Source organism: Talpa occidentalis, unplaced genomic scaffold, assembly GCF_014898055.3.
Source record: "Talpa occidentalis isolate TD23 unplaced genomic scaffold, MPIMG_talOcc4v2.1 talOcc4.3, whole genome shotgun sequence".
NCBI classification, from domain to species: Eukaryota; Metazoa; Chordata; class Mammalia; order Eulipotyphla; family Talpidae; genus Talpa; species Talpa occidentalis.
In genome coordinates this window covers 143,951,694-143,977,118 of record NW_023603184.1, presented here as the reverse complement: position 1 = coordinate 143,977,118, position 25,425 = coordinate 143,951,694, and the positions used below count along the sequence as shown (strand labels likewise).

Sequence of the window (25,425 nt, the reverse complement as noted above, 5' to 3'; positions counted from 1 at the left end):
TTTTGTTTACTAAACATGTTTATATGTTTCTTGAGATTATTTTACCAAGTTACCAAGGTGGAAAACTTTAAAAAAATTAAATTAAAAATATATAATTATTTCCAATGGTAACCTTAAAGAACAGGGAAGAGGTAAGAAGATATGATTCTCTGAGCTTATTCATCTCACTGGTGTGCATTTTAAAGGAAGTGAGGCTTAATGATAGTTGGGATAGTCAGTGACTTTTTAAACTACATTTTTTCCTTTAAAAATTCCACAGTTTGCATCTGAAATGGACACCATTGGTGAGAGCCTCCAGGGTAAAGTGGTTTGAGGTAGATCGCTGTTAAAATACAAACTCTAATTTTGTAGTCCATTAATCTGCCTAAGCCACAGTTTTCTCAACTACTAAATAAAAGTAAAAATATATACATTGAAAGCTCAGTCTGAGAATTAAGAATAAGCCTACCTAGTGCTTGGTAAATATGCAATAAACATTATTTATAAAGTTATCTCATTAATGTGTATAAAACTTAAAACTAAAAAACCAAAGAATTCTACAGCCTAAGAGTTTGATGGTTTTTGATTTCTACAAAATAGTTTGCTCTGAGAGTAATGTGGTTTTCACTCTTTAAATATATATATATATATATGTATGTATGTATGTATGTATGTATAGATGAATGCCATGAGTCTCTATTTGAATAACAAAATATGTTTTGTGACTGCAGTAATTCAATAATGATTTTTTTGGGGGGGTCAATACTATATAGTTTTCATTCTTGATTTCTCTTGGAGGTTGGATGGGGCCTCCTGGGCCACGAGGCCTTCCTGGTCACCCAGGATCTCCAGGGGCAGCCGGTGTTCCTGGGAGGCCTGATTCCCCAGGGAAACCAGGAGACCCAGGACCCCCGGGGCTGCCCGGACTCCCAGGACTGCCAGGACCTCCAGGATCGGATGGTAAAATGTCCCTAGTTTATGTCCTTCATGTTTATGTTGCATTTGGTGTTTGCGGTGCCATTCAGAATGTGTGACTTTCCAAACATTTCCGAAACCATCTAATATTTCATAAGCCAAGCTAGTATTGTTTATCATATAAAAGTGTACGTGGATGTTAGCCATCCTTCAGTTAAGCATATGAAAATATTTGGTTGAGGATTTAGTGTGATGATGGAATTTTGTTAATATTAAATACAATTTTAATTTTTATTTTTTGTATATGATTTTCATTTTTGTGGTTTGGGATTCCTATAGATCTACAAAGTCTGTTATGAAGAACTGCTCTATCAGGAAAACTCTTTGATTCTTTCCTCCCCTAGAACAAATGCTGGAGCTTTTGTTATTTGCCTCTATAATGCCATTCAATATACTCGTATTATTATTTGTTAATTTTTGAGTTTGAGCATTATCTTTCATTTCCCTCCATTGAAGATGAATTTAGTTCTTTTCTTATACCCACATCCATTCTCCTGCCACTCTCTTGTTAGAAAATAGAGCTATTATTTAGAAAATAGAGCTATTATTTAATTTTGATTAAATAAATACAATAAATATCATTCAGTTATACCGAATAGTTGTGTCAATGCTATTCTCCAGGTCAGCCATATAATTATATAGATTTACTTCTCCAGTACAACATTTTGTTAAAAATTGTTTTGTTTTCTTTTCCAATGTATTGGTTGGATTTCAATATACTTATTGCTAATTCAATCTCAACCCACCTAGAGTTATATAAGTCTCATAATAATACCATCGAACTCATTAAACATTCTATCACTATTATCTGTTTGAATAAATACATCCTGGAGTTTTTTGATCGTTTACTTAGGTCAGGTAGCATTTTTAATCTATTTAATATTTTATGTTTCCTTCCTTCCCTCCTTCACCAAAAAGTATTTTGTGATCAAATGTGATTAAAAAGTATTTTGTGATCAAATCATCTGGTATGCGAATATCCACTATTTGTTTATATCATTCTGACTTGCTTTACCACATGTAATTTTCTCAAACAGCTGAGTGTGGATAGACCACAGCTTGATTCAATTATGTTGTTTCTTTTAGTTTTTCTTTTTGTTGCATGGTGTGTTACCTCCAACTTTGAATTTTGTTTGTTTGTTTTACTGTCGTGATTTTTGAGAAGGAAATCTTTTGGTTTAGCTGTTTCTTCAGCAAATCATCATGGTAGCCCTCATTGCCATTCTACTTCAGAGGAACCAATTCCCGTACCTGGGGACACATTTCTTCTCTAAATTGTGTTCTTTCTCCAGCTTCTCCACTGCTGCTTAGAATTCAGCTTGTTAAGGATTTTTATTTTAATTTTTTTTGCTGTGTCCCTTTTCTTTTTTCTTTATTCTGTAGGTTTATGCCATTTTATAATCTTCCTTTACTCCTGTTTTCCTTTTACTTTTTATCTGACATTTTAAATCAGATGTTCTGGATTTTTTTTTTCATCATTGTTCGATTTTTTTAATTTTTTTTTTATTTTTTACATCATTGTTCATTTTTAAACAATATTTGCTTCTCCCACCCCCTCAGGTGTAGTCCCCATAGAGCTTCCTTCCCCAATGCACCCGTGCACCATCACCTCAGTCCCCTGTGCTCCTCCCTCCCTCCCTCTGATCCCTCTCCCTCCTCCACCCTGCAGGATGTCTCTGATTTATAATTGTCTGTTTTTGCTTTGTTGTGCTTTGTACTGTTATTATTCTTTATGCTAATGTCTTATTTGGTTCCCCTATATTCCTGCTGTAAGTGAAACCATGCGCTATTTTTCTTTTTCCTTCTGGCTTATTTCACTGAGCATAATTCCTTCCAGCTCCATCCACGTTGCTGTGGTTGGCATGATTTTATCTTTTTTGATTGCTGAATAATATTCTATTGTGTATATATGCCACAACTTCTTGTGGATTTTTGTTTTTACAAGTCATATTTTATGCTTTCTTCATTATGTGATTATTGATAATTGAAGAAAAAAATTCTTTCCTATCCTTTTTTAAAAATAAATCCCACTTTTTTAAAGATTTATTTATTTATGCATACAAGAGCTGGGGTACAGGCCAGAGATGCGGGGGGTGAGAGGATTCGCCGGAGACAGAGTGGGGAGCAGAACAGGCAGACTGACTGAAATACACTGCTGAGGGGAGCAGTGGGGAGACAGGAGAGGTCTGCTGCACCATGTGGGTTGCTCCCTGGCCGGCCAGGGATCGAACTCATGCTGCAGAGGCTGCAGATTTCTTCATAGTGCAGTACTTAACCCCTTGCACCACCAGGGAGGCCCCCCCCTTTTTTTTGGCTTGTTATGTTTCAGTACTTTTGCTCGTTTTATTGTCTCTTACCTTGTTTTGCAACCCACTAAATTAAGGCTGAAATAAGGGACAGTCATATATCCATGATTGTGGTGCCAGGATATTGATGTGGCAGTTACATAGGTCTATTTGCATATATAATCTTTCATCATATCAGAGTCATAGATGAACAGTGGAAGAAAGCAAGCAGTGGAGGGAAGACACAAGTACAAAAGATATATCTGCTTTGGGCCTCCCCTGGTGGCACAGCGGTTGAGCGCTGGGCTGCGAGGCTGCCCTCAGCCTTTGCAGCACCAGTTCCTTCCCTGGCCGCCGGCGAGGGTCCCACAAAAAAAAAAAAAGAAAACAAAAAAAAGATACATCTACTTTCTATAGAAAACACTCACAGAAATGGTGTGATTCTCTCTGCCCGCCCTCCCATGTGTTAAGGTGTCCATTGCCGTGTTGGGCCTCCTGGACCACAAGGAATGAAAGGCAAAATGGGTCCTCCTGGAAGAAGAGGCTCAAAAGGAGAAAAAGGCAAGTTGTAGCTGAGACAGAGTTTCTAGAAGACAACAACCTATCAGGACTGGCAGGCACTTCTGAAGAGTACAAGGTGGCATTTCGTTTTGGTAATTACTATGGTAATTACTATGGTAATTACTCACCATAGTTATACCTGTAAATGCTCCCCCTAGTTATGTGCATATGATTAAAAGTAAACATAAAGTCAAACTCCAACATCTGGAATAAAAAGGACACATCCTCTTGTTCCTTGAAGGAGGCAGAGCTGGCACAGTGGCTGGTTCCTTTCTGCTGGTCCATATTTCCCAGATTCCTCCATGTCTTTGGTTCTGTTTCTCCACCTTAAATTATGTGGTGCCTTTTTGACCTAATGAGTCAGATTGGTGTGAAAGCATTTAGTACAACTGAAGAGGTTGACTGTTAAAACACCATTTTAAGGCTAAAAGTCCTGATAATTAAAAAATGCATGGTAATAAATTGTAAATGCAATGCATCCAATGATTCCTCTTCACATTTTATTTTGCAAATTATTCAGTTTATTCTCTAATCATCTTTTTTTCTTTTTGTTTCTTCACTGGGAACCAAATAAAAAACTTTTAAAAATAAGAAGCTTTTAAAAAAAATTTGATGCTTCTTCAATAGAATCAGGCATCAATGCTCCCCCTAGGGTTTGTCAGGATGATTTTATTAAGACATAAACACTTCATTGTTCTGGAATCAACGTGTCTACTCTATTTAGATGGTGGCTAGGTACCCAGCTCTGTGCCCTATGCCCCCACATCAAATGTTGCCACTTGTCTAGGATAAAAACTGCATGTCCTGGATCCTTTTTGTTCTTATTTGCACTCTTGGTTTTATACAGTTATTACTTCGGGGGGATTTTACTCTGGAAATATGACCCAGCTGCCTTTTATCCTCTGTCTAGGAAATGAGGGGTCCTGTGCCTGTGAGCCCGGTCCTATGGGCCTCCCAGGTCCTCCAGGGCTTCCTGGGAGGCAGGGTGTTAAGGGAGACTTGGGACTCCCTGGGTGGCCTGGAGAAAAAGGTCACCTAGGCTCCCCTGGAGCTGAAGGATGTCCAGGACCTCCGGTGAGTAACCAGCTACTGTTACTAGTAACCTTTCTAGTTAAAAAAAAAAAAAAAAGAGAGAGATAGAAGTCTCTTGTACCTCTTTCATGCATCTTTATGTTTTGAACCTACAACTATATTAATGACCAAGGAAATCACCTGCATGCATGCATTCATCCGCCTGCTTCAGTCTTGCCCTCGGGGAGGCACCCCAGTGTCAGGCCCAACCCTAACACTGGGAGGCTCCTGCTCTCTAAGCTTCTGAGCCTCATTTATTAAATGGCTATAATAACACCTGTCTCTCAGGGCTGTTGGTCAGAATTCAACTCAGTGATCTCTGTTAAAGCTACAAAGTCCACAAGGAGTGGACAAGATGGACAGGGTTACAGACCCTGTGAAGCTGCAGAGAAAACCAAAGGTCACAAACTGATCTGGCCTAAATGGGACCTGCCTGTGTTTTTTGATTACCCCTCATGGTGTTTTTGTACTATTTTTTGTACTATTAATATGAGGAAGTTGAGAGATGGCTGTGCCATTGTGAGGGGTGTCTGGGTGCCTCAGTCCCCACCATGCTCATGTGTCTGCTTCCCTCAAAAGGCATGACCCTGGTGGGCACCTGCAGTTGAAGTCCCTGACCTAGACCTCATGGAAAACAGCAGCTGCATGCCTGGCAGAGAGAAAATTTTTGTTGCTACTGGGTTTTGTTGTTATATTAACAAATGTGTATAGTGACTTCATATCTTAGAATTGTGAAAAGCAGCTATTGATCCCCAAAGCAACTGGAATCTTTTGCTCTGGGAATCTCTCAGATTCAACATTTGTTTTCCTGGAGCGTTGGCACTGTGAAGGCTTGAGGGTCCTTTAACTGCAGTATCCTTGGTACCTCAAATCATGCCTAGTACTTTGTAGGTTCTCAGGAATGTCTCTTTAGTAAAGACAAAGACAGGGCTGTTAGTCAGTTTTTTCTTCTTAGTTCAACAAAGTCTGTGATCTGACTCTGCCACTTAAAATTCATCAGCAGAGCTTTGGAGCTGACTGATCAGCTGCTCAGACTCCCAGGGCGTGGCCGCTCTTGCAGGAAGCAGAGGTCTTATTTACTAAGCATACCACCCTGTGTTTTCTGAAGAGAAATTGGTTCAAATGCTATGTGAGTGGCTTTCTGTGTAGAATGGGTAATCCCTCAGAAGGATGTTTCCACTAGCCACACATGTGGGCCCTGTCCTTTTTTTAACTTAATGACTTACAGTAAAGGTATGAATTGAAACACGCAACCCATATCAACACTTTATTTCTCAAGTTCCTTTACTGTCAAGTTTCCTAACTTAACTTTTTTTACTTTGTTCCACCCACATTTTTGATGTCTCATGACATGTTCACCCACAGGATGTCACTTTACAGTGATGTTGGGGGGCGGGGAACTGAATGATGTGTGGAGATGTTTTTCTCCCTGCATTATTAAATGGATCTCAACCATTTTGTCCACTTGAGTTTTCATGATTGCTGTGTACATTTTTAGCTGCTTCTTCACGTCCACTGTATGACGCCGCTATTGTATTTATCTCTACAAGTTGTTCTTCTACCCTTTATAGTTCACTGCTGATGAACTAGTAGATGTCAGTTAAAAAGATAACTAAGTTTGCTTGGGCATGTTGGTAGACTGTATGAAAATAAGATAATTTTTATTTCCTTCCAAATTCCTAGATTGTTTCTTGGTTAAAACCAGATAAGTAAGGGCCTCCCCGGTGGCGCAGCGGTTGAGCGCTGGGTTGCGAAGCTGCCCGCAGCCTCTAGAGCACCGGTTCGATCCCCGGCTGCTCCCCGGCCACCTGAGGAGGGTCCCACATGGCGCGCAGACCTCTCCTGCTGCCCGCTGCTGCCCTCAGCAGTGTACTTCGGTCCTTCTGCCTGCTCTGCTCCCCGCTCTGGCTCTGGTGAATTCTCTCACCCTCCCACGCTTCTGACTGTACCCAGTGCTTGTATGTATGTATGTATCAATCAATCAATAAATAAATCTTTAAAAAAAAAAAAAAAAAAAAAAAAAAACCAGATAAGTAAGCATAGCTCTGTATATGGTTTTGTAACTATATTTAATGTAATATTTGGCCACTATCATTTACTGATAGTGGGTTTCCAAAGTTTTGACAGGATTTGATATTCAGTATGTCCCACTTTTTTTTTTAAAGATTTATTTATTTATATAAGAACCCGGGTACAGACCAGATGTGTGGGAGGGTGAAAGGATTCACCAGAGACAGAGCAGGGAACAGAACTGGCAGACTGAGGAAATACACTACTGAGGGGAGCAGCAGGTGAGACAGGAGAGGTTTGCTTCGCCATGTGGGATTCTCGCCAGCTGGCTGGGATCCAACCCACGTTGCAGAGGCTATGGACAGCTTCACAGTGTGGCGTTCAACTGCCTGAGCCACCAGGGGAGGCCCAGTATGTCCCTCTTATAAACCATGACTAAACAGTCTAGTCTGAGAGCAATGGCGAGGTCGAGAGATGAGATATTCATCAGTCAAAACTAGCTGTTTACTTGCTAGTCAGAGGAAATACATTGACCACAGCAAAGGTTCTTACTTGTCCTTCTCTTGCTCACTAACTTCCCTCAGAATTAAGTCTCATTCATCATAAACTCATTCCCGAGCCTCTACCTTTAGCCCTAGGGGCAGCTCTTCTGGTGAAACTCCTCCCCAATTCCCTTCCAATTCTACAGAATAAATACAACAGGAAAATTTATTTTTTGATTATAAATTTTGATCCTGAGACACCTGTTTTTTACAGCTCCCAAGAACTTCCATAATCACAGAAATCCACGTGTCCTTTGCCCGGTTCCCCCCAGTGCCAATCTGTGTAACAATAGTGCTTTGTCAAAATTTCTAATAATCATTTCTATTGACTCAAGTAGGGGCTTTATTCAGATTCCATCCATTTTTACATACGGTTCAAGAGCCTCAAGTTTGCAAGGTAGGACCCACCTTGGAAGTCAGGGAAGAAAAGGAGAACAAAATTATCCAACTAGAATCTAGAACCTTTGATTGAGAAGGAAAGGAGAGAGAGAGAGAGTAGATTTACACGAATGTGAAAAACTTTGACCTGTAACAATTAAACTGATTTGCTCCTGTTGTTTTTCATCAAGGGAAAACCTGGTGCCTTAGGACCACCTGGCCGCAAAGGAGAAAAGGGTGACAGGGTTGTGTCAAGAATTAAAGGTGAGCACAGTCAACCACTTACTCCCTGCCATTTTACAGGTGGTATAAAGCATTAATTTCCCGTGTGATGAGAGGTAAGTTCTACAAGACTTAAGGTGGTTGAGATTGTTTTAAAACATCCTCCCTGCTTTTCAGACTCATGTGGATGTTGAGCCTCAAACCCTCTCCCAGAAATGTTCCTTTAGTCACATCTTGAGATTCTTCTTGTTGTGACCTTGGGGTTGACATAAGACCTCCTTCGTCATGGTGAGAGGGTAGCATTCGCTTCATTGTGTTATGCCGTGTTACTCAAGAATATTTTGGTTATAAGTGACAGAAACCCAGCTTGAAATACTTTTTTTTTTAAGATTTATTTATTTATACAAGAACCAGGGTACAGGCCAAATGCGCGGGAGAGTGAGAGGATTCACCAGAGACAGAGCGGGGAACAGAACAGGCAGGCTGATGAAAATACACTGCTGAGGGAGCAGTGGACAGACAGGAGAGGTCTGCTGTGCCATGTGGGAATCTCCCTGGCCTGCCGGGAATCGAACTGGCACTGCGGAGGCTGCAGACAGCTTCACAGTGCTGCTCTCAACTGCCTGCGCCACCAGGGAGGCCCCAGCTTGAAGCACTTTAAGAAAAAATAATTTATTGAATTATCTAAAGAAATTTGAACTTCAGGTGTAAGACTGGCACAGGGACAACCGGATCCAGGGCCTCAGAGTATCAGGAAGCTCTCCCTACGCTTGCACCTTCCACGGATCCATCTGTGTTTTCTTCTAAGCACTGATTTTCTCTGGCGACTCCGGGGCCCATGCCCTCTGGCAAGTCCAAGTCCTTACAAGCAAAGGTGAAAGAGAGATCTATTTCTTTTAGCTTCAGTTAGGAAGTAACCTCTGGAAAGATTGGACTAGCCTAGCACCTCCCCTCATGTTGCCTGGGGGACAATGTACCACGTTTGGCCTCACATAAACTGGGGAGACCCCGTGGTGTCGGGAGCCCCCAAATACAAACTCCTGTTGAAATGGGAAAAGGAACATTTCTCAAACAAATACATACTGTGGGGTCAGCAACTGTCATTTCCCACTGTGACTTTTGCATCGTTGTCTTTCTGTGACTACAGTCAACTGAGACACTTTGAAGAATGTTGTCCAGTCCCAGCAGAGTCCAGGTCATTGGTTTTATCTTTCATAATAATAAAGATTGTGGCCTTTAGTTTTGGTCCTTTGTGTCCTTCTTCTTCACCCGCTGTTGAGAACATGTCGAGTATCTATTGGCCTTTGTTCCCAGGGCACAAAGGAGCAAGAGGCCCTGACGGCCCACCGGGATTTCCCGGGCAGCATGGACAACATGGTCAGGATGGGCATGATGGAGAAAGAGGGGACCCAGGACCCCCAGTATGTATAATTCTTTCGCTTTAGAATTTCACTTTCACGGTCACGCAGCACCTCTTTTCCCTTTTCAATTTAAAAAGCAAGAGCTCAATACAGGGCCAACAAGCTTTAAACCAGAACAGCTTTTGATTCACTGCCACCAAAAGACCTCCCCAGAGGGATAGTCCTACATTCACTGAAACAATCCAGACTCTCAAGACTGTCATTTGGGACCTGGTCACTTAGAAGACAGAGCAGTGTCCTTGTTCACAAGAGTCCTCGAGATCGCTCGTGCAGCCGGGTGACAGAGATGAGCTCTACACTCGATGGTCGTGTGAGATCCCCCCCCACCCCGGCCAAGAGGACAGGCTGGCCCCCCACAGAAGCTGTCACCTCCACAGCACAGCTCTAGGGGACCCCACCAGGAATGTGCTGGCTGCAGGAGCCACCACTTAAGGAAGCCCCTACAAGGCTCCCCATTGGTCTTTATAGTTCTTCCAGACCAGACACAAACTTTGCAACCAGGTGTTGATTTCGCCATAAGCAGTGTTGCCTAGCAATGTCCTTGACTTCCAGTTTTTATGAAGTTTCCAGAGGAACAAAAGTAGGCAGTTAACCTGCACTTAAGTCCTCACATGGAGGAAAAAGGACATCAGCCCCTGGTCCCCAGCCATGGATGGTGAAGGAGTCTTTCCCTGTAGCTTCTCAATAAGAATTCAAGAAAACAGTTTCAAATCCATAGGAACTTTTTCAATTTGTGAGCCCTTTATCTTTCTTAATCCATTTATTTCTATATCTTACAATATTTTCTAGCTTTTACTTCTATATTTCTGTATTATGTTACATTTGATATTAGAGAGAGGGTGTACAAAAATTTTTATTCTGTATTACACACACACACCACACACACACACACACACACACACACACACCGTCCTGTGTTGGAGGCAGAACCACCTACCCCAATAGCATACACATGCTTGCAGACATGGGTGTAAAACTTTAGGAAGAATCTAAGTTCTTATTTTAAATCCCATTTGCAATTGAATACGTGTCTCCTGGAGCCTCGGGCTTTCTGCTGCACCAGCCCAGAGTGCAGGGAATTGCACAGATGTTAACCAACTCCTCTGCAAACTTTCCAGGGGGACCATGAGGACGCAGTGCCGGGTGGTCCAGGGCCTCCGGGGCTTCCGGGGCCCCCAGGCAGAGCAGGCCCCAGGGGGCCTCCGGGTCTGGGATTCCCTGGTCCCCCCGGGCAACGAGGACAACCAGGAGCTCCAGGACGCCCAGGCGAGAGGGGCCCTGAGGGCTTGAAGGGCCAGAGAGGTAATTTTAAATGTTTTGTGTGCAGAATGTCAAGCGGAGTGTTGGAGCTGAAGTGTGCTCCTCTGTGGGCAGTTCTCACAGCTCCGGTGGAACAGCCCAGTAAAACCTCATCAAGTCGCTGTTTGAACCGTGAATGTTGTGAACCAAATGAAAGCTGTACAGCACAGTCAATATTTACCGCAAATCCTTCCCGCGCTGAGATGTCTTTATGGCTTTGCGTGTGTGGCACGCCACAATTGCCTTCATTCGTTTCTCAGTATCAATTTATATAATCTGAATTAAAATTACGTATATATATTCAAAATACCTATTTTTGACAATATTTTGAGATAATGTGGTGTATTTTAATAAAAACTGATAGGATTTTACTTTAAAAATACATCAGCCTCCATGAAAACTCATTTGTAAATATCGTAGGGAGAAAACAAAGGAATTTAAAACTATTTTACCAGTTAGGCGAATTGCAAGCAATAAAGTGACTTGTGGCATGGTAGCCGAAAACTTTTTAAGAGTGGAAAAAGATTGATTTAAATTTTTTTTCTTTTGTGAAGTGTATGCCTATATAGTTCATTGCGAAATTTTAGATTATCTTTGGTTCTCGTTTCAATAACACAGAAAGGCATATACCTCAGAATTTGATAAGGTTTAAGGTTGTGGTCTGGAGCCCATCAAAATCTAACATTTTTATTCATCTCATAGAGTTTCGATTTGAGGGCAATGAAGTAATACCCGAGGAGATAGAGTTTCTGTCGTACAAGAGAGACATGCCATTTTAAAGGAGTTGGGAATTCAGAGACATCAGCTTTGGATCCTGTTTTCCTCCTCAATTAAAATGGGGAAGACAATCTCCACCCTGCAAAGTTATTAGGAAAACCAGGGACTCTCACTGAAGCCCAGGCCCCTCACGACCCTAGGAAGCCACAGCGTCATCGTTTGCACGGACCCTCCACATCCAGACCAGGAGCCCAGTCTCCTGAACTCGGGGCTAGACACTTCTGCTCCCTCTTGCCTAATTGAACTCATTTACCTAATACAGTCCCCTGGTAATGGCAATTCATGGGCTTCCACATGCGTTTTTCTTCTTGATGATCAAAACTGTTTCAGTCCTGAAATCAGTATTTTCCTTATTCTCCTTATAACTGTCCAGACAATTGAAATTCAGGTTTCAGCATGATTTTCTAGAAATTCTGAATAGAAGTAGCTCCATGAGAAAATATTCTAATGGAGTTGTCACTGCAGCTACATTGCACTTTGCATTAGACTATCAGGTACGTGAATACGGCTCTCTTTTCATTCCAGGTGATACCATTCCTAGTAACGTAACCTACCCTGGGAGGCCAGGCCCGCCAGGTTTGGATGGACCTCCAGGTACGAGCTATGAGAAATTAGGTCTTCCACCTTTCCCGGAGGATAAAAAGGCAAGATAGATAAACCAATGACAACTGTTAGGCAACTAATTAAGATATTTCTATAAACATTTTAAGATTTTGAGGGACTGTGGGAAAACAGCCTTTGCAGTCATTTACATCAGCTCTGGGGCCGGGACACACATGACTCACAAGAGAATTACATGAGCCAGGCCGGGCAACAGCTTTACAGCGATAAAGTAGAAATACTCTAAAAAAAAAAAAGACTTAACAGGCTAAATGTTTCTATTTTGAATTTATTTACTTTTTAACTCACAGATTCTAAGAGAATAAAATTGTGTTATTTTTTATTGGAGTCACATTGGTTTATAATACTATGTATGATTTAGGGGTAAAGGCTTACACCTCTCCAGATGTATGTAGTCATGTCCACCCTCCACCAGAGCACCCAGAATCTTCCACCATCGTCCACTGGGCCCCCTCCTCCCTTGCTTTGCACCCTCCTCCCCCTCTGGTAGCCTCAATTCTACAATCAGATTTTCAGGATTTGTTTTGGCTTGATTTTGTTTGTTCCTTTGTTTTTGTTTTTTGTTTTTTTTTGTATTCCACACAAGTGAAATCATCCACTATTTGCCTTTCTTCTTCTGATTTGTTTCACTTTGCATCAACCATCCATGTTGTTTCAAAGGCATGTTCTTATCTTGGCTAGAGCAGAGTGGTATTCCATTGTGTATATAGACCACATCTTCCCAATTGTCTCAGCCTTCATTGGGTCCTTAGGTTTTTCCATAACTTAGCTAGAGTAAGTAGTGCTGCAGTGAACACAGGAGTGCATTAATTTTCAAACCAGTGCTTTTTTTTTAAAAAAAAAAAAAAAGATTTATTTTATTTATTTATGCATTGAAGAACTGGGGTACAGGCCAGAGGTGCAGGGAGTAAGAAGATTCACCAGAGACAGAGTGGGGAGCAGAACAGGCGGATCTACTGAAATACACTGCTGAGGGGAGGAGCAGGCAAGACAGGAGAGGGCTGCTGCGCCATGTGGGTCACCTCCCGGCTGGGGATCGAACTCATGTCGAAGTGGCTGGTGATAGCTTCATAGTGCTGAGACTTAATCCCTGTGCCACCAAAGAGGCCCTCAAGCCAGTGTTTTTGCATTCTTTTTGTAGATGCCTCAGAGTGGAATTGCTGGATCCTGTGGTCCATCTCTTTTTAATATTTTGAGAATCCTCCATACTGGTCTCCTTAGGGGCGGGACCAATTAAAAAGACATGCGAGCCAAAAGAGGCCTGCCATTTGTCCCCTTGACACCACATATTCTTCCAGCCAAAAATCGTTGACAATTAAGTAGAGAATATTGTCAAAAAGAGTCATTTTCAGGTTTATTTGGAATTTCTTTAGGGTTCAGAAATAATAATGGTTTAGTATAATATTTAGGGGAAAAAGCAAAGAAATTTCTATTTTCCTTCTAGCTTTATGGAGGCATAATTAGCAAATAAAATTTTTATGTATTTAGTGTGTACAATAGAACCTAAGAAACACAAAATAAATACACTCTGATACAAGTGAAAATTAAAAAGACAACATAGATTTTTAGAATCACCTTATTCTGATCTCATTTGATTTGTGTTTTCATGAGTCTTTTAGGTCTGAAGGGATTTCCAGGTCGTCCGGGTGCACCTGGGCCAAGGTGTTTGGATGGTCAAAAAGGTCAGCGAGGCAAACCAGGGGTTTCCGGAGTCCCTGGCCCACCTGGTAAGCGTGTTTTTCCGCTTCTGGAATGTCTGCATGTCTAAAACTGGGCGATCTCAGTGAGGAAGTGGCCCGGGATCCCAAGGTGATGCAGATACGTTTTTTCCTGAACATCACCTATATTCCGCTGACTTTTAGGTCATAATTTTGTAAATTTGCAGGACCCTCTCCACCTTGAGTTACAGGCAACTACGGCTGTTGTGTGCAGACACCGCTCAGGCAGGCACCCCTTACGGGAACATCTCTGGCTTATAGGAAATACAAAGTCACTATTTTTCCTAGGAACATTACCTATTAAGCCTCTCTAAATTTTCTTAGGTACCCCTGTATTTTTTAGAAAATGCGTTTTTTTCAAGGTGGCTGTCTTACTGTGAATTCTATACTTGTCTATTTAACAGTTTGAAACTTTTCTCTGTGGTTAATAGGTTTCCGTGGTGACACGGGAGAGCCAGGTCTTGGAGGTGAAAAGGGGTCTTCCCCTAGGGGGCCCCCAGGCCTTCCCGGTTTACCTGGAACACGTGGGCAGAAAGGAATCCCAGGAGACCCTGCTCGTGGCCCCCCAGGCCCCCCAGGGCAGAGGGGTTCTCCAGGAACACCTGGTTCAAAAGGACTGAGAGGGGTGCCCGGATGTCCTGGAGCTGCAGGTAGGAGGCGCGGACCAACCTTCTGTCCACGGCGTGCGCTGGTTCTGGGTCAGGGCTCCGCAGAAGGTGCAGACAGTCTCTCCTTAGCAGCCCAGGTGGCACACATTTCCTCCAAGCCTCTCCCTCTTCTATGGGCCCCGGTTACATTTTAAACACCCTGCACCCTGGTGTCGCCTTGGTGTCTTATGGGTTGTTGTGGAATCCGAGGCAGCTCCGAGGCAGCTCCTTTGGCTCAGCAGCTGCCGGGCATCCGCTAGATGTGGGCACCCAGCAGCCAGGGTCTCTGAGCTGCTCGCTGCCGCTGCTGCCGGGTTGTGGAGGACAGGACCGAGGGACGAGGAGGAGCAGTGTGGCTGGAGCCAGGGAGAACTCCTGGGAGCGCCGAGTCCGGCCAGGCAGGCTGTGTTATTGGGACAGCGCAGAGGCACCTTCCTCCCACGGGGGAGCAGGCGTGGGTGGACAGAGGGCCCAGGCACTGGTTCTCATCCTCTTCTGAAATCACTAAGGAGACTTCGAGAGCCCCAGCCAAGGCAGGGGGCCCTTGACATTCCAGTCTCAGGGACTGTGATTTGTCTCGTCTGAGCTGAGCAGGGCCCAGCGGTCCAGATGGATCTTTCCCCAGCGCTGTGGGTGGTGGGACCAAGAGCAGAGCCCACACCAGACTCTTAAAAACACTGTCTGCTTTTCTTTTCTGCCAGAGAAGCCCGTGTTTATTAGATACCCGGACTGGCTGTCCAGGCGAGTGGCGGGCAGGAGAGCCAGGCACATGCTTGATCCTCAGAGGGCTTCCTTGGGAGCTTTGAGCTTCCAGTCAGATAGTGAGAACCCAGTTGTTTGGAACATGGCAAGATCGTACATTACGAAGTCAATGGAAATAATTTTTGAGCCAGTAATTCCACTTTCTCACCTGTGAAAACGAATTGAAAAGAAATGTTCAGCAGAAGATGAAGGCTGTAGATAAGAAAATATTCTTGTAGCTAAGAAAATATCCCTAATTGAGAGGGAATCAGAAACTATAAAGAGAATGAAGTCATTCCCACCCCCACGACCACTAGTCATTGCTTAGCAATTAAAATCATGTTTGTGGAGATTACAACAAAATGGAAAAGATTTGTAGATTAACATATAGGGCGAAATAATTCAGCATCGAATGTGCACTGAGATTATGAATTCCAAAATGTAAACAAATGAACCATAATAAAACAAAAACATGAGAAAATAAAATGGACTTTTACATGAGGGTGTGGCATGTTGGGAATATACTTTTTTTCTAAAGATGATGGCACAGCCTTTCCAATAAAAAATTTGAGAGTTTGAGTCCTGAAATATCATACAAAATGCAAATGCATACAGTGCCAACGGGGGTTGAAAGTAGTAGTGTGGAGATTTGCTGTAAAGTTAGAGGTTAATTAAAATCAGGGAGAGCTGCATGGTTTTTTAATTTGCATAAGCAACTTCTTTGTTGTCTACATAACCTTATCAAATAACTCTAGCCAGGCATGGGTTTCCAATTCATTTGGTGCTTACTACACTCTCTGATAAGGAAATCCATTCAGAGACTTAACTCACTGAGTGCTGATCCAGGATCAAACGTCCACTCTGGTATGGATATGCCCAGCACGTTGGTGGCCCTCTGCAGTCTCTAGAGTTTCATGCTGTGAATGTCATGAATGCGTTGTCTTGTTACAGGACCAGCTGGCATGCCCGGACCTCCAGGTCTCAAAGGTCCTAAAGGCAGAGAAGGGATGACAGGGTTTCCAGGTGTGCCAGGATCACCTGCTCATTCCTGTGGAAGAGGCGCTCCTGGGAGACCAGGCCCGCCGGGCCTCCCTGGGGCTCCAGGGAGTCCAGGTGAGTGTCAGGTGTCAAGACCTGGGAAGGGTATAACTCACTCACACAGGAATACGCTCAGCTCTTGCTCTTTTGTGGATGCCAGCGTAAGAGACTCCTGGCCCAGAGGCAAAGGCCTTTAGTATCCATGGCTTAGCAAGTAGCCTGAGCTACATGTTTGTTCTTATCATTTCCCTAAGTCACCCAAGCTTTATGGGGTGACATCAAGGGGCTATGGATACCATGCATGCATGCACAGTGGGTACAGTATCTGAGAAGAGACAGAGCCAGGAAACCCCTCCTTTATAGCCAGCAAGATGGATTTTCTCCCTGGAGGGAGGTACTGTATCATCTCTAAAGGTTGCTCACTGCAAGCACAACCTCGAGCCCAGGTAAAAAGGGTTCAGGACCTTGTGCTCTTGGCATACTCAGCTAGACCCAGGATGGGGTGTTTCTTAACATATGATGTGAGGGGACTGTTTCCAACAGGAGCTTCAATTCACTTTGCTGTGCAGTTTGTCCTATCATTTCAATCCTACTGACCTTATCCCAATGCTAGAATGCACTGTCTGGGCCTCCCTGGTGGCCTAGGGGTTAAGTATCGCTGGTGTGGCCTGAGTTCAATCCCTAGCCAGGGAGCTGACCCACGTGCTGCAGCAGATGTCCTGTCTTGCCTGCTGCTCCTCTCAGCAGTGTGTTTCAGTGGATACGCCTGTTCTGCTCCCTGCTCTGTCTCTGGTGAATCCTCTCATCCTCATCCTCTCATCCTCTCACCTAACCTACACCCCAGTTAGTCTACAAAAGAAAAAATAAATAAATGCGCCGTATTGCAAGATCAAAATGAGATTGGGGCGGACTCTGCCACAACGGCTTTATTTCTAGCACCAGTAATACTAGATGACATTGCTCTACTTCTATGATTCTCTCATCACAGTGAACAAAATTCACTTGCCTGTGGCTTCAGGAAGCAGCTGGAAAGTTTTCTTTTATTAGTTTTTTTTTTTCCCCTTGATCACCATCCCCTATCCATTTCCCATATGAAAACATTATAATATTCATGCATCCCTACTGGGAACTATCTATTCAAGTTGTCTGCCCTTCCTTTTTTTTTTAATCGTTAATTTTCTTATGTTTCAATGAGTATTTTTAATATTTTATTTTATATAATTCTTACATCATTTTTCATTTTTGTACAATCTATGCATTTTCATTTTGGTTATATTCCACAACTGCACCCCTAATCCTTCTTTTTAATAGAAAAACATATTCTCAGGCTGATGGGGAGCTGCTGCTATTACTGTACTTGATAAACATCATTTTATTTAATCCCCACCGAGGCACCATTTGAGCCACCGTGAGCGGTGGGAGAGGCGTCTTCATCCTTCATACACTGCTGTGCTGTGGCTTGTCTCAGGTGCCCCAGGTGAGAAAGGAGAACCAGGAGATGGGGGACCCCCTGGGCCAGCTGGAATGAAGGGCCTCCGTGGAGTCCCGGGATGGCCAGGGGCAGACGGACCTCCAGGACCGCCAGGGCTCGCCGGCCCCCCTGGGGACCATGGACGACCTGGTCTTCCAGGCCCAAAGGGTACGTGGTGCTTTTCCGTGATTTGTCCCATTTAAAAAGCTGAAGTCTTCTGCCAAGTGACGCCTGCTAGGGCCACCCCCGAATGTCCCCTTGGCTCAGCCTGACTTTGTCCTTCCTAGGGGCAGTGCCTGCTTTGGGCCCGCGCTGCGGTCACTTCCAGCGGCAGGGTCTTCAGCTGGAGGCAAAACGGGGGTGGGTGGTGGGGCCAGGGATCCCACAAACCCTTTGCTCCAGGGACTGGGTGATACCAATGAAGCCGGGGCCAGAGTGCATCCACCCTGGGCGGCCCTCCCGCCTCTCTCCCTGCCCTCTCCCGCCCGCCCCACCTCTTCAGCTTGCAGGGACCATGGCTCAGAAACAGAAGGGTCTGCACTTCAGGCGTGTGTGGGGGAAGCCGGGACCAGGCGGGGCACCCTGCTGCTCCGGTGCCCGGGAGAATGACGCGGACTCCCCGCTCTGCGAGCTGCGCAGGTGGACTGTGGTCGCCCCTGGACTGCGGGGGACACAGACTCAGCGCACCCGCCTGTCAGACGCTGCCCTGAAGGGCACGTTCTCTCTCCGCAGGGCCCCGGGGGCTGCCCGGGTTCCCGGGCTTTCCGGGAGGGCGAGGGCAGCCTGGCTCTGACGGACGCCCTGGCAGAAGAGGAGAACCTGGACAGAAGGGGTGTCCTGGCCCCCCGGGAGACCAGGGAGTGAAAGGGCCCAAAGGTAAGCGCGGTCTGCAGCGGCGCGTGTGAGCAGGGCTGTGCTCAGCGCTTGAGCAGAACCTGTGAACATGGTCTCGGGGGAAATCGGGAATATTCTGCGGTCCGGCTCCCTCCTCCTCTCGTTTCTGTGGTGTTTGCATCAGAATTTTAAACAAAATGCATTTTCCTTACCTCCCAATCTTATTAATTTTAACAATAGATTAATGTAATTTTTATGTTATACTATATATTACAGCATATGTCCTAATAGAACATGCTATTATCTCTAAATTTATACATTATAATCCTATAATTACATGTTTTATATATAATTATAAGCCTTTGGTGTAGGTAAATGGAACAGGGGGTTGGGGCATATGATATATTATATCAGGTTACAACTAGAGTCTTATTATTTATTGTTATAGGTCCATGATGTAGAACATCATTATATCATCCACTGTGTAATGATATGAATGTGATAATGCTATAATCATACGTAATATTACATATCTTTTTTTATCTATTATGTATTTTCCTATTTATGGCATAATTTTCTACCTTTTTCTTTTTACTGAGGTGAGAATAGTTGACAACGCCAGGTAGGCTGCAGGTGCACAGTCTCACCTCGGCATCGGCACACACACCCCACGTAAATTTCTATTCATAGAAAGAGTTCACAGGTGCTTTGATTTGTTACTGTTGGGTTTCAGAAATCCTTCTCAATGTAGGGAACAGGGTGCCGGTGGGGTTCGTGGGCCTCAAAACTTATTTCAATTTTTTTTTTTTGCAAAAATATCAAAATTATTTGCAAAGTGCCAGCTGAATGGACTCTCGCCCCTACTTAGCCCAGTGCTGGGGGCACCGAAGCCTCCAGACACAACCGTGATCAGGGGACGCTGAAACCTGAACGTCACTGAACTTGAACACGTCTTACGTCTTACAGTCTTGCTCTGGTTGAGTCAAAACCACCCATTGCTCACGACCTGCAGAGACCAGTGGGGGCACTGGTTTGCCAGGCTCTGAGCTAGAAAGCACCCGCTTTCCCTGGAAGAGTTTTCATTACTATAAAAAAAAATTAAAGGCTCCAGATGATTGGTTTAAATATCCTCACCCATTCCTGTAAATGTTGGTTTTTACCTCCTCGCCTGAGATGGCCGTGAGTGGAGGTGAGGTTTCCTGTCCCAGGTTGAGAATGGATGCTTGACAATTTCAGGAAACAAGGTTTTTGTCCTCAAAACGCTTTGAGCAAATAGTCTCCTATTTAATTCAAATTACTTTTGCTTCTTAGTTGATTGATTCTGCTAGTACTATTTGTTTTACTCATCTGTAAATTATTTATGTAGAATCAAGGAATCAGTCAGTCACAGCCCTGGCTTAGGTAAAAAGTGTTTGCTGTGCTATTGTGCTGCTATATGATTATCCAACACAAAGATTCTTTTTTTTTTTTAAAGATTTACTTATTTATGCATACAAGAGCTGGGGTACAGGCCAGAGATGCGGAGTTGAGAGCATTCACCAGAGACAGAGTGGGGAACAGAACAGGGAGACTGACCGAAATACACTGCTGAGGGGAGCAAACGGGCGAGACAGGAGAGGTCTGCTTCGCCATGTGTGTTGCTCCCCGGCCGGCCCCACAAAAATTCATTTTAATTGGGTTAATTAAATGCCAGCCAGGGATGCGCTGGTACATTGAATTTCCAAAATAAAAGTTTTTTAAATACCCTGAGTAGTGTTTGCTGATGGCCACAGTATAAGTATTCCCACCATGGCTGACTTCGACCTGCCACTGGTGTAAAACTGTCTTACAAAATTCTTGAATTGTGACTAATTGGCTCTCACCAAGCTGGCTGGCGTTTACTCCAGCACACTTCCATAGCAGCACAGCTTTTATGAAAATAAGGCAGAATTATCAACTACCCGTCTTATTTGTAGAATTCTCCATTTTGGAGAATCAAGTTGAGGAAAGTGTCAGTTCTTTTAACATCAGGAAAAAAGTGGAGGTGACTCAAAGGGAAGCTAAGGAACTGGAAAAAATGATATGGGCAATTCAAACTTTACAGGGTCAAGAGACATGTTTTCAAACAGGGCCCTTCCAAACCTGTGATTTTTCACTTAAGACTTTGAGTTTGGTTGAATTTAGCATTCTCTGCCCACCCAACCCAGTTACTGGACAAGTTGGGAGAGAAGCGTAACAGGAAGTCACTCACCAGTGTTGGTGCTCCGCGATCCGCGTGCATAAGTACAGTCGAGCAGATCACATGCAGATTTGCAAACCAAACATGCAGTGTGGTAACAGAGGGATTCCATGTGTGGTGTCCTGTGTGTTTTGCTGTTGCATATTTAACATCTGAAGGAGTCCGAGGACCCCCGGGAGATGAAGGAGAAATGGCGATAATTTCCAAAAAGGGGGAAACTGGGGAAACTGGATCTCCTGGAGATGATGGAACCCCAGGAGAAGCAGGTAAACACTTGCTTTGTTTTTTTTTTTTTTTTTTTTTTACCCAATCAACTAAGTTGGCTTCTTTCCAGGCCCTGCAAACAAGCAAGTGTACTTGTCAGCTTCTCCCGTAACACTGAATGAGGAGAGCTGCCTTTTTAATATACACTTATGCTACATTGACTGATATACATAATGTGTAATACCAGGTATAATGAACCTCATAGCCCTATATACTTTTTTTTTTTTAGTTTTTGCTTTTCCATCCTCAAACTTAACTGAGCTTCATATGTATTTTTAGAATGGCATAATCCCAACTGGGATCAATCCTGAGACAGACCTTCATCATGCCTCACTCAATGATGAGATGCATTCTGAGAAATGTGTCCTTAGGTGATCTGTCATTCAAATGTCCCAGAGTGTCCTTATACACACCTAGGTCAGCCTCCTACACTCCATGGGTAAAGGTCCTACACGGACCTCATATTAAGCTCCGTTATTGACTGAAATGTCGCTAAGTGACATGTGATTCCATGATATTGGTTCTAGGATTAAAGTGGTCCAGTCTGGACAGGTGGGTATTAAAATAAATAGCGCGGCAACTGTCCAAGTCATTCCCACCAGTGCTTCTCAAACATCAATGCGCAGATGAATCCCCTGGGGCTGGTTAAATTGTAAATTCTGAACCAGCAACTCTGTTTGTGCCTCCCCCCAGCAGAAAGCAAGGATTTTGACCACCTGGTGTTCGTTTTCCCAAATGCACACTTAATCCTGAGACCTGCTTCTTTTCATGACTTTCCCTAATGAGTTATCCTGGGACCAATGGTTGAGGTCTCTGGGTCAAGTCTTCTTCATTTGTAAATGAGCCTATAGGCAAATGGTGCCACCTGCTTGCTTCCTTCCCACTCAAACAGCCCCAAGCCTGTTCCTGGGCAGCTTCCTTCCAGAGAGATCTCTGAAGGTAGAAACTGGGTTGATGCACTTTAGGACAAAAATTAGGATTCCCACTACCTTTGCTTTATCTCCTAACAAAAGTAGGATCAAGGTCCTCAGCTAACTACTGATGAGGTCAAGATTTCCACAAAGAAGGCTGTAACACTTCCAACCCCTCAGGTGATAAAGGCCTTCAGGGGATGCCAGGGAGGCATGGAGCACCAGGAAGACATGGGCCTCCTGGATTCCACAGAGGGGACCCTGGTAGAAAAGGACAGCCAGGGGTTCCTGGACCACCAGGTCCTCCAGGCTTACCTGGGCCGAGAGGGATCATTGGCTTCCCAGGCTTTCCAGGGGACCAGGTAAGTGGCTGCTCTCTGGGGAGGGATGAAATATAAAACCTTTCTGCTCTCGGTGTGCTCATAAGGAATCCCAGTGTATAGCATTGCCTTCTCACTGGCTGTTAGAATGTAAGGGATCTGCCAGTGGAAAAATGGAACCTTCTGGAAGACCATGATGTTACTGTTATTTCTGACCAGTGCTCATGCTTGGTTGCCCTGACATAGATGACCAAGTCACTCCAGATACTACCCCCCACTTTAAAGAGCTCCATGGAGATATGACTTGGGACTGCTGATCTACCAGAATAGAGTCACCTGAGAAATGACCCAAGTTCTGGTTTCTAAACCTCCCTCTCTGATTGTGGATATCACGGATTTTGCTGTAAATATATTTAGTCTTCCCGATCATGGGTAAAACACCTCTTGAGAAGACAAAAATTTACAATGAATATAGTAGTAGCCTACTTCCCAGCTCCTGGGAAATGTATAATATAATTTGTTCCTCTGCAATAAAGTGGATATTTTAAAAAAGATTTTGGTGTGAAATGGCTTCTAATAATATTTCTTTTAGTATCAACTTGTTCGTTTGAAACTTAAATTTCAAGTTATGTGAGCAATTGGCTTTGCAGTCAAGTATAGAGAACTGAATGCTGCCTGTTGGCCTGAGTGTCTCCTTTTGAAAGGGTTTTATCCAATTTTTAAAAACTGGGCACACATAGTAGTATGCTTGCATTGCAGTTCTGATTGTCTTTACCTCTGTAAGTCATGAAAACCAAGTTGGCTCTGGATGGGAAGATGTAACTGGGTCATGTCAGGCATGTGTCCCTTGTATATGAAACCTAACTAAGGTCTTACTTGTGTTTCACTGAACACTCAGGGTGAGCCGGGTTCTCCAGGGCTCCCTGGCCTTTCAGGAATCAATGGAGCAAAAGGACATAAAGGTACGGTTTGGAAATATAACAACCCACCCTTCAAGCTCATAATCCTGGCACTTGTGACACTGTGAGCTTCTGCATGGAAACTAAAGCAGAGCAAGCAAACAGCAACACCCAAGGGTTCATTGTAGACTCTTCTAGACAAACTCCCAAGACCCAATTAGCCCATGTTTGTTGTTTCCACCCAAGGGAGGCAGGGAGGACACAGCATGGATGTAGGGCCACAGGCCTTCTCGAGGGCTTCCTTGCTGTCTTCTGTGAGGTTGCTACATGGATGACAGGTGTGAGGACCGCAGGTGCACATCAGTGGGCACCGTCCACCTTGGCAAAGGAGCCCCCCACTCCACAGGGATCCAGGACGAGCCAGCCTGGCCCCCCTCCTCCTCAGTTCTTGTCTTGAATGTGGAAAGAATTCAGTGTCAAGACTGAGAGGTTAGTGATAGACAGTTTTATGGGCAAAGCAGTAAGAGCAACAGCTCTCTCACGAGGAGACCGGAATGGGTTGCCACTCTACAACTCAAGAATTAGGTTTTTAAGGGTTTAACTAAGTAAGTGGAAACCTTCCAGCGCTGAGCACTCTGTGTTGTCTTTTTGTTAATTGGATAGTGCCACCTGGGGTGGTTTTGTTCGGGTCACCCTGTGGGTCACTGGGTCACCCCATCCTGTTCCCAGAGCTTGCTGCTTATCAGAAAGCCCAGATAGCACAGCTGGGACTTCCCTAGCTGGGACTTCCCCAGCTGGGGCTTCCCCAACTGCCTGCCTGCTCAGCAACTAGCCGCCCCCCTTAACAGGAGTCTGCATCTCCTTACCGATGGTACTAGTACAGCTTTTAGGGTCTCAGTTACGAGAGTCTGGGCAACAGAGAAGGAAACCACCACTTCCCACCAGTGGTAAGAATTTACTCCTCAATACCCGGGCCACGTGTGATTTGTGATTGTAATTTTAAATTCCAATTTATTTATTTACCATAAGCCAAGTATCAGAAAATGTGTTTCTCCCTCTCCCCTCAAAGGGCTAGATCATGAATATATTCAGCTTTGTGGTCTTTGTGGAAACTACGGGACTGTCTATGAATGTGCAGGTAGAATGAAAGCAAAGCAGAAGGCAGCATTCAAACAAAGGGCATTGCTGTGCCAATAAAACTTTATTGACAAGACAGACTGCAGGCCTCAGTTTACCCAGTGCTAGAAACAACATTGCCTTATAATGGGACTAACATTCCACCTTTGTCAGGTTTCCAGGAAATGGGATGCTAACCTAAGGCTCTGTGGGAATTCTTGCCCACAGTGCCTTTGGGTGTACCACCCCTTGGAAGGCATCTACCTCGCTCACTTTGTTTTTGCAAGACACAAAGTTGGTCTTTCTTGCTGATCTTGACATGGGATTGTAGCAGCCAAAGGAGTGATAACTTTTGCTTTTTGTCTCTAAAACACAGTATAGGATATAGTCACTCACTGTCAAGTCATTTCTTTAATAGATGCCAAAATTTGAAACTGTTTAGGTACATTAGAAATTCAAGCACTAAGATTTATGGTTTCTTAGAACTCTTATGAACTATTAAAATTGTGTTTCAAGCTCATCTTTCATCTTTGTTTCCATTTGTTCTCATGTAGGAAAAAAAGATTTTTTTCCCCCCAAAAATTATCATCTGGAATTTTGAAGACAGACTGTAAAGACAAATATCATGACAGTTAATAAGTCACTTATATGGAGTCATAATTAAATTACATAATGTTGTGTGTGTGTTTCATCACTTACAGGAAACCAAGGTGACCCTGCCAGCCATTTTGGACCACCTGGTCCAAAGGGTGAGCCAGGTAGCCCTGGATGTCCAGGTATAGCTACATGGTTTTCTTCTTAAAAAAAAAAAAATAATAATAAGATTCATTGGAAAACTAGAACATTCTCCTATATATCAATGTATATATCTTTATCTTTATAGAAATGGTATAATTATAAATTAGTTCTCCCTTCTGTCTGGCACTGTGGAAACTTGCATTGGTAGTAAAAGACACAAATCTTTAATTAAGGGAATGACCATTGCATGAAGAGAACAAATGTCCATCCAGAGATGACTGGTTAACTAAGTCATGTCCAGCATCATTTTAGCTGATAATGGACAAGTTAGGAAACAGGCTTCTATTTCGATGGGCTTCTTGAAAAATA

The 25,425-nt window shown here is 43.8% G+C and overlaps 1 protein-coding gene across 1 annotated transcript in view; it reads left to right on the top strand.

The window, feature by feature from the left end:
* The window catches only part of COL4A4 (collagen type IV alpha 4 chain), a 108,146-nt gene that overhangs the window by 48,267 nt on the left and 34,454 nt on the right, over positions 1–25,425 (top strand). The window contains exons 21-36 of the mRNA XM_054700121.1: positions 778–939; positions 3,711–3,800; positions 4,711–4,874; positions 7,993–8,065; positions 9,338–9,444; positions 10,563–10,746; positions 12,046–12,114; positions 13,761–13,868; positions 14,291–14,509; positions 16,199–16,360; positions 17,754–17,924; positions 18,489–18,632; positions 20,967–21,074; positions 22,164–22,345; positions 23,202–23,265; positions 25,020–25,094. Of these exons, the coding sequence (XP_054556096.1) occupies positions 778–939; positions 3,711–3,800; positions 4,711–4,874; positions 7,993–8,065; positions 9,338–9,444; positions 10,563–10,746; positions 12,046–12,114; positions 13,761–13,868; positions 14,291–14,509; positions 16,199–16,360; positions 17,754–17,924; positions 18,489–18,632; positions 20,967–21,074; positions 22,164–22,345; positions 23,202–23,265; positions 25,020–25,094 (2,082 nt within the window). The remainder of the gene's footprint in view (positions 1–777; positions 940–3,710; positions 3,801–4,710; positions 4,875–7,992; positions 8,066–9,337; positions 9,445–10,562; positions 10,747–12,045; positions 12,115–13,760; positions 13,869–14,290; positions 14,510–16,198; positions 16,361–17,753; positions 17,925–18,488; positions 18,633–20,966; positions 21,075–22,163; positions 22,346–23,201; positions 23,266–25,019; positions 25,095–25,425) is intronic.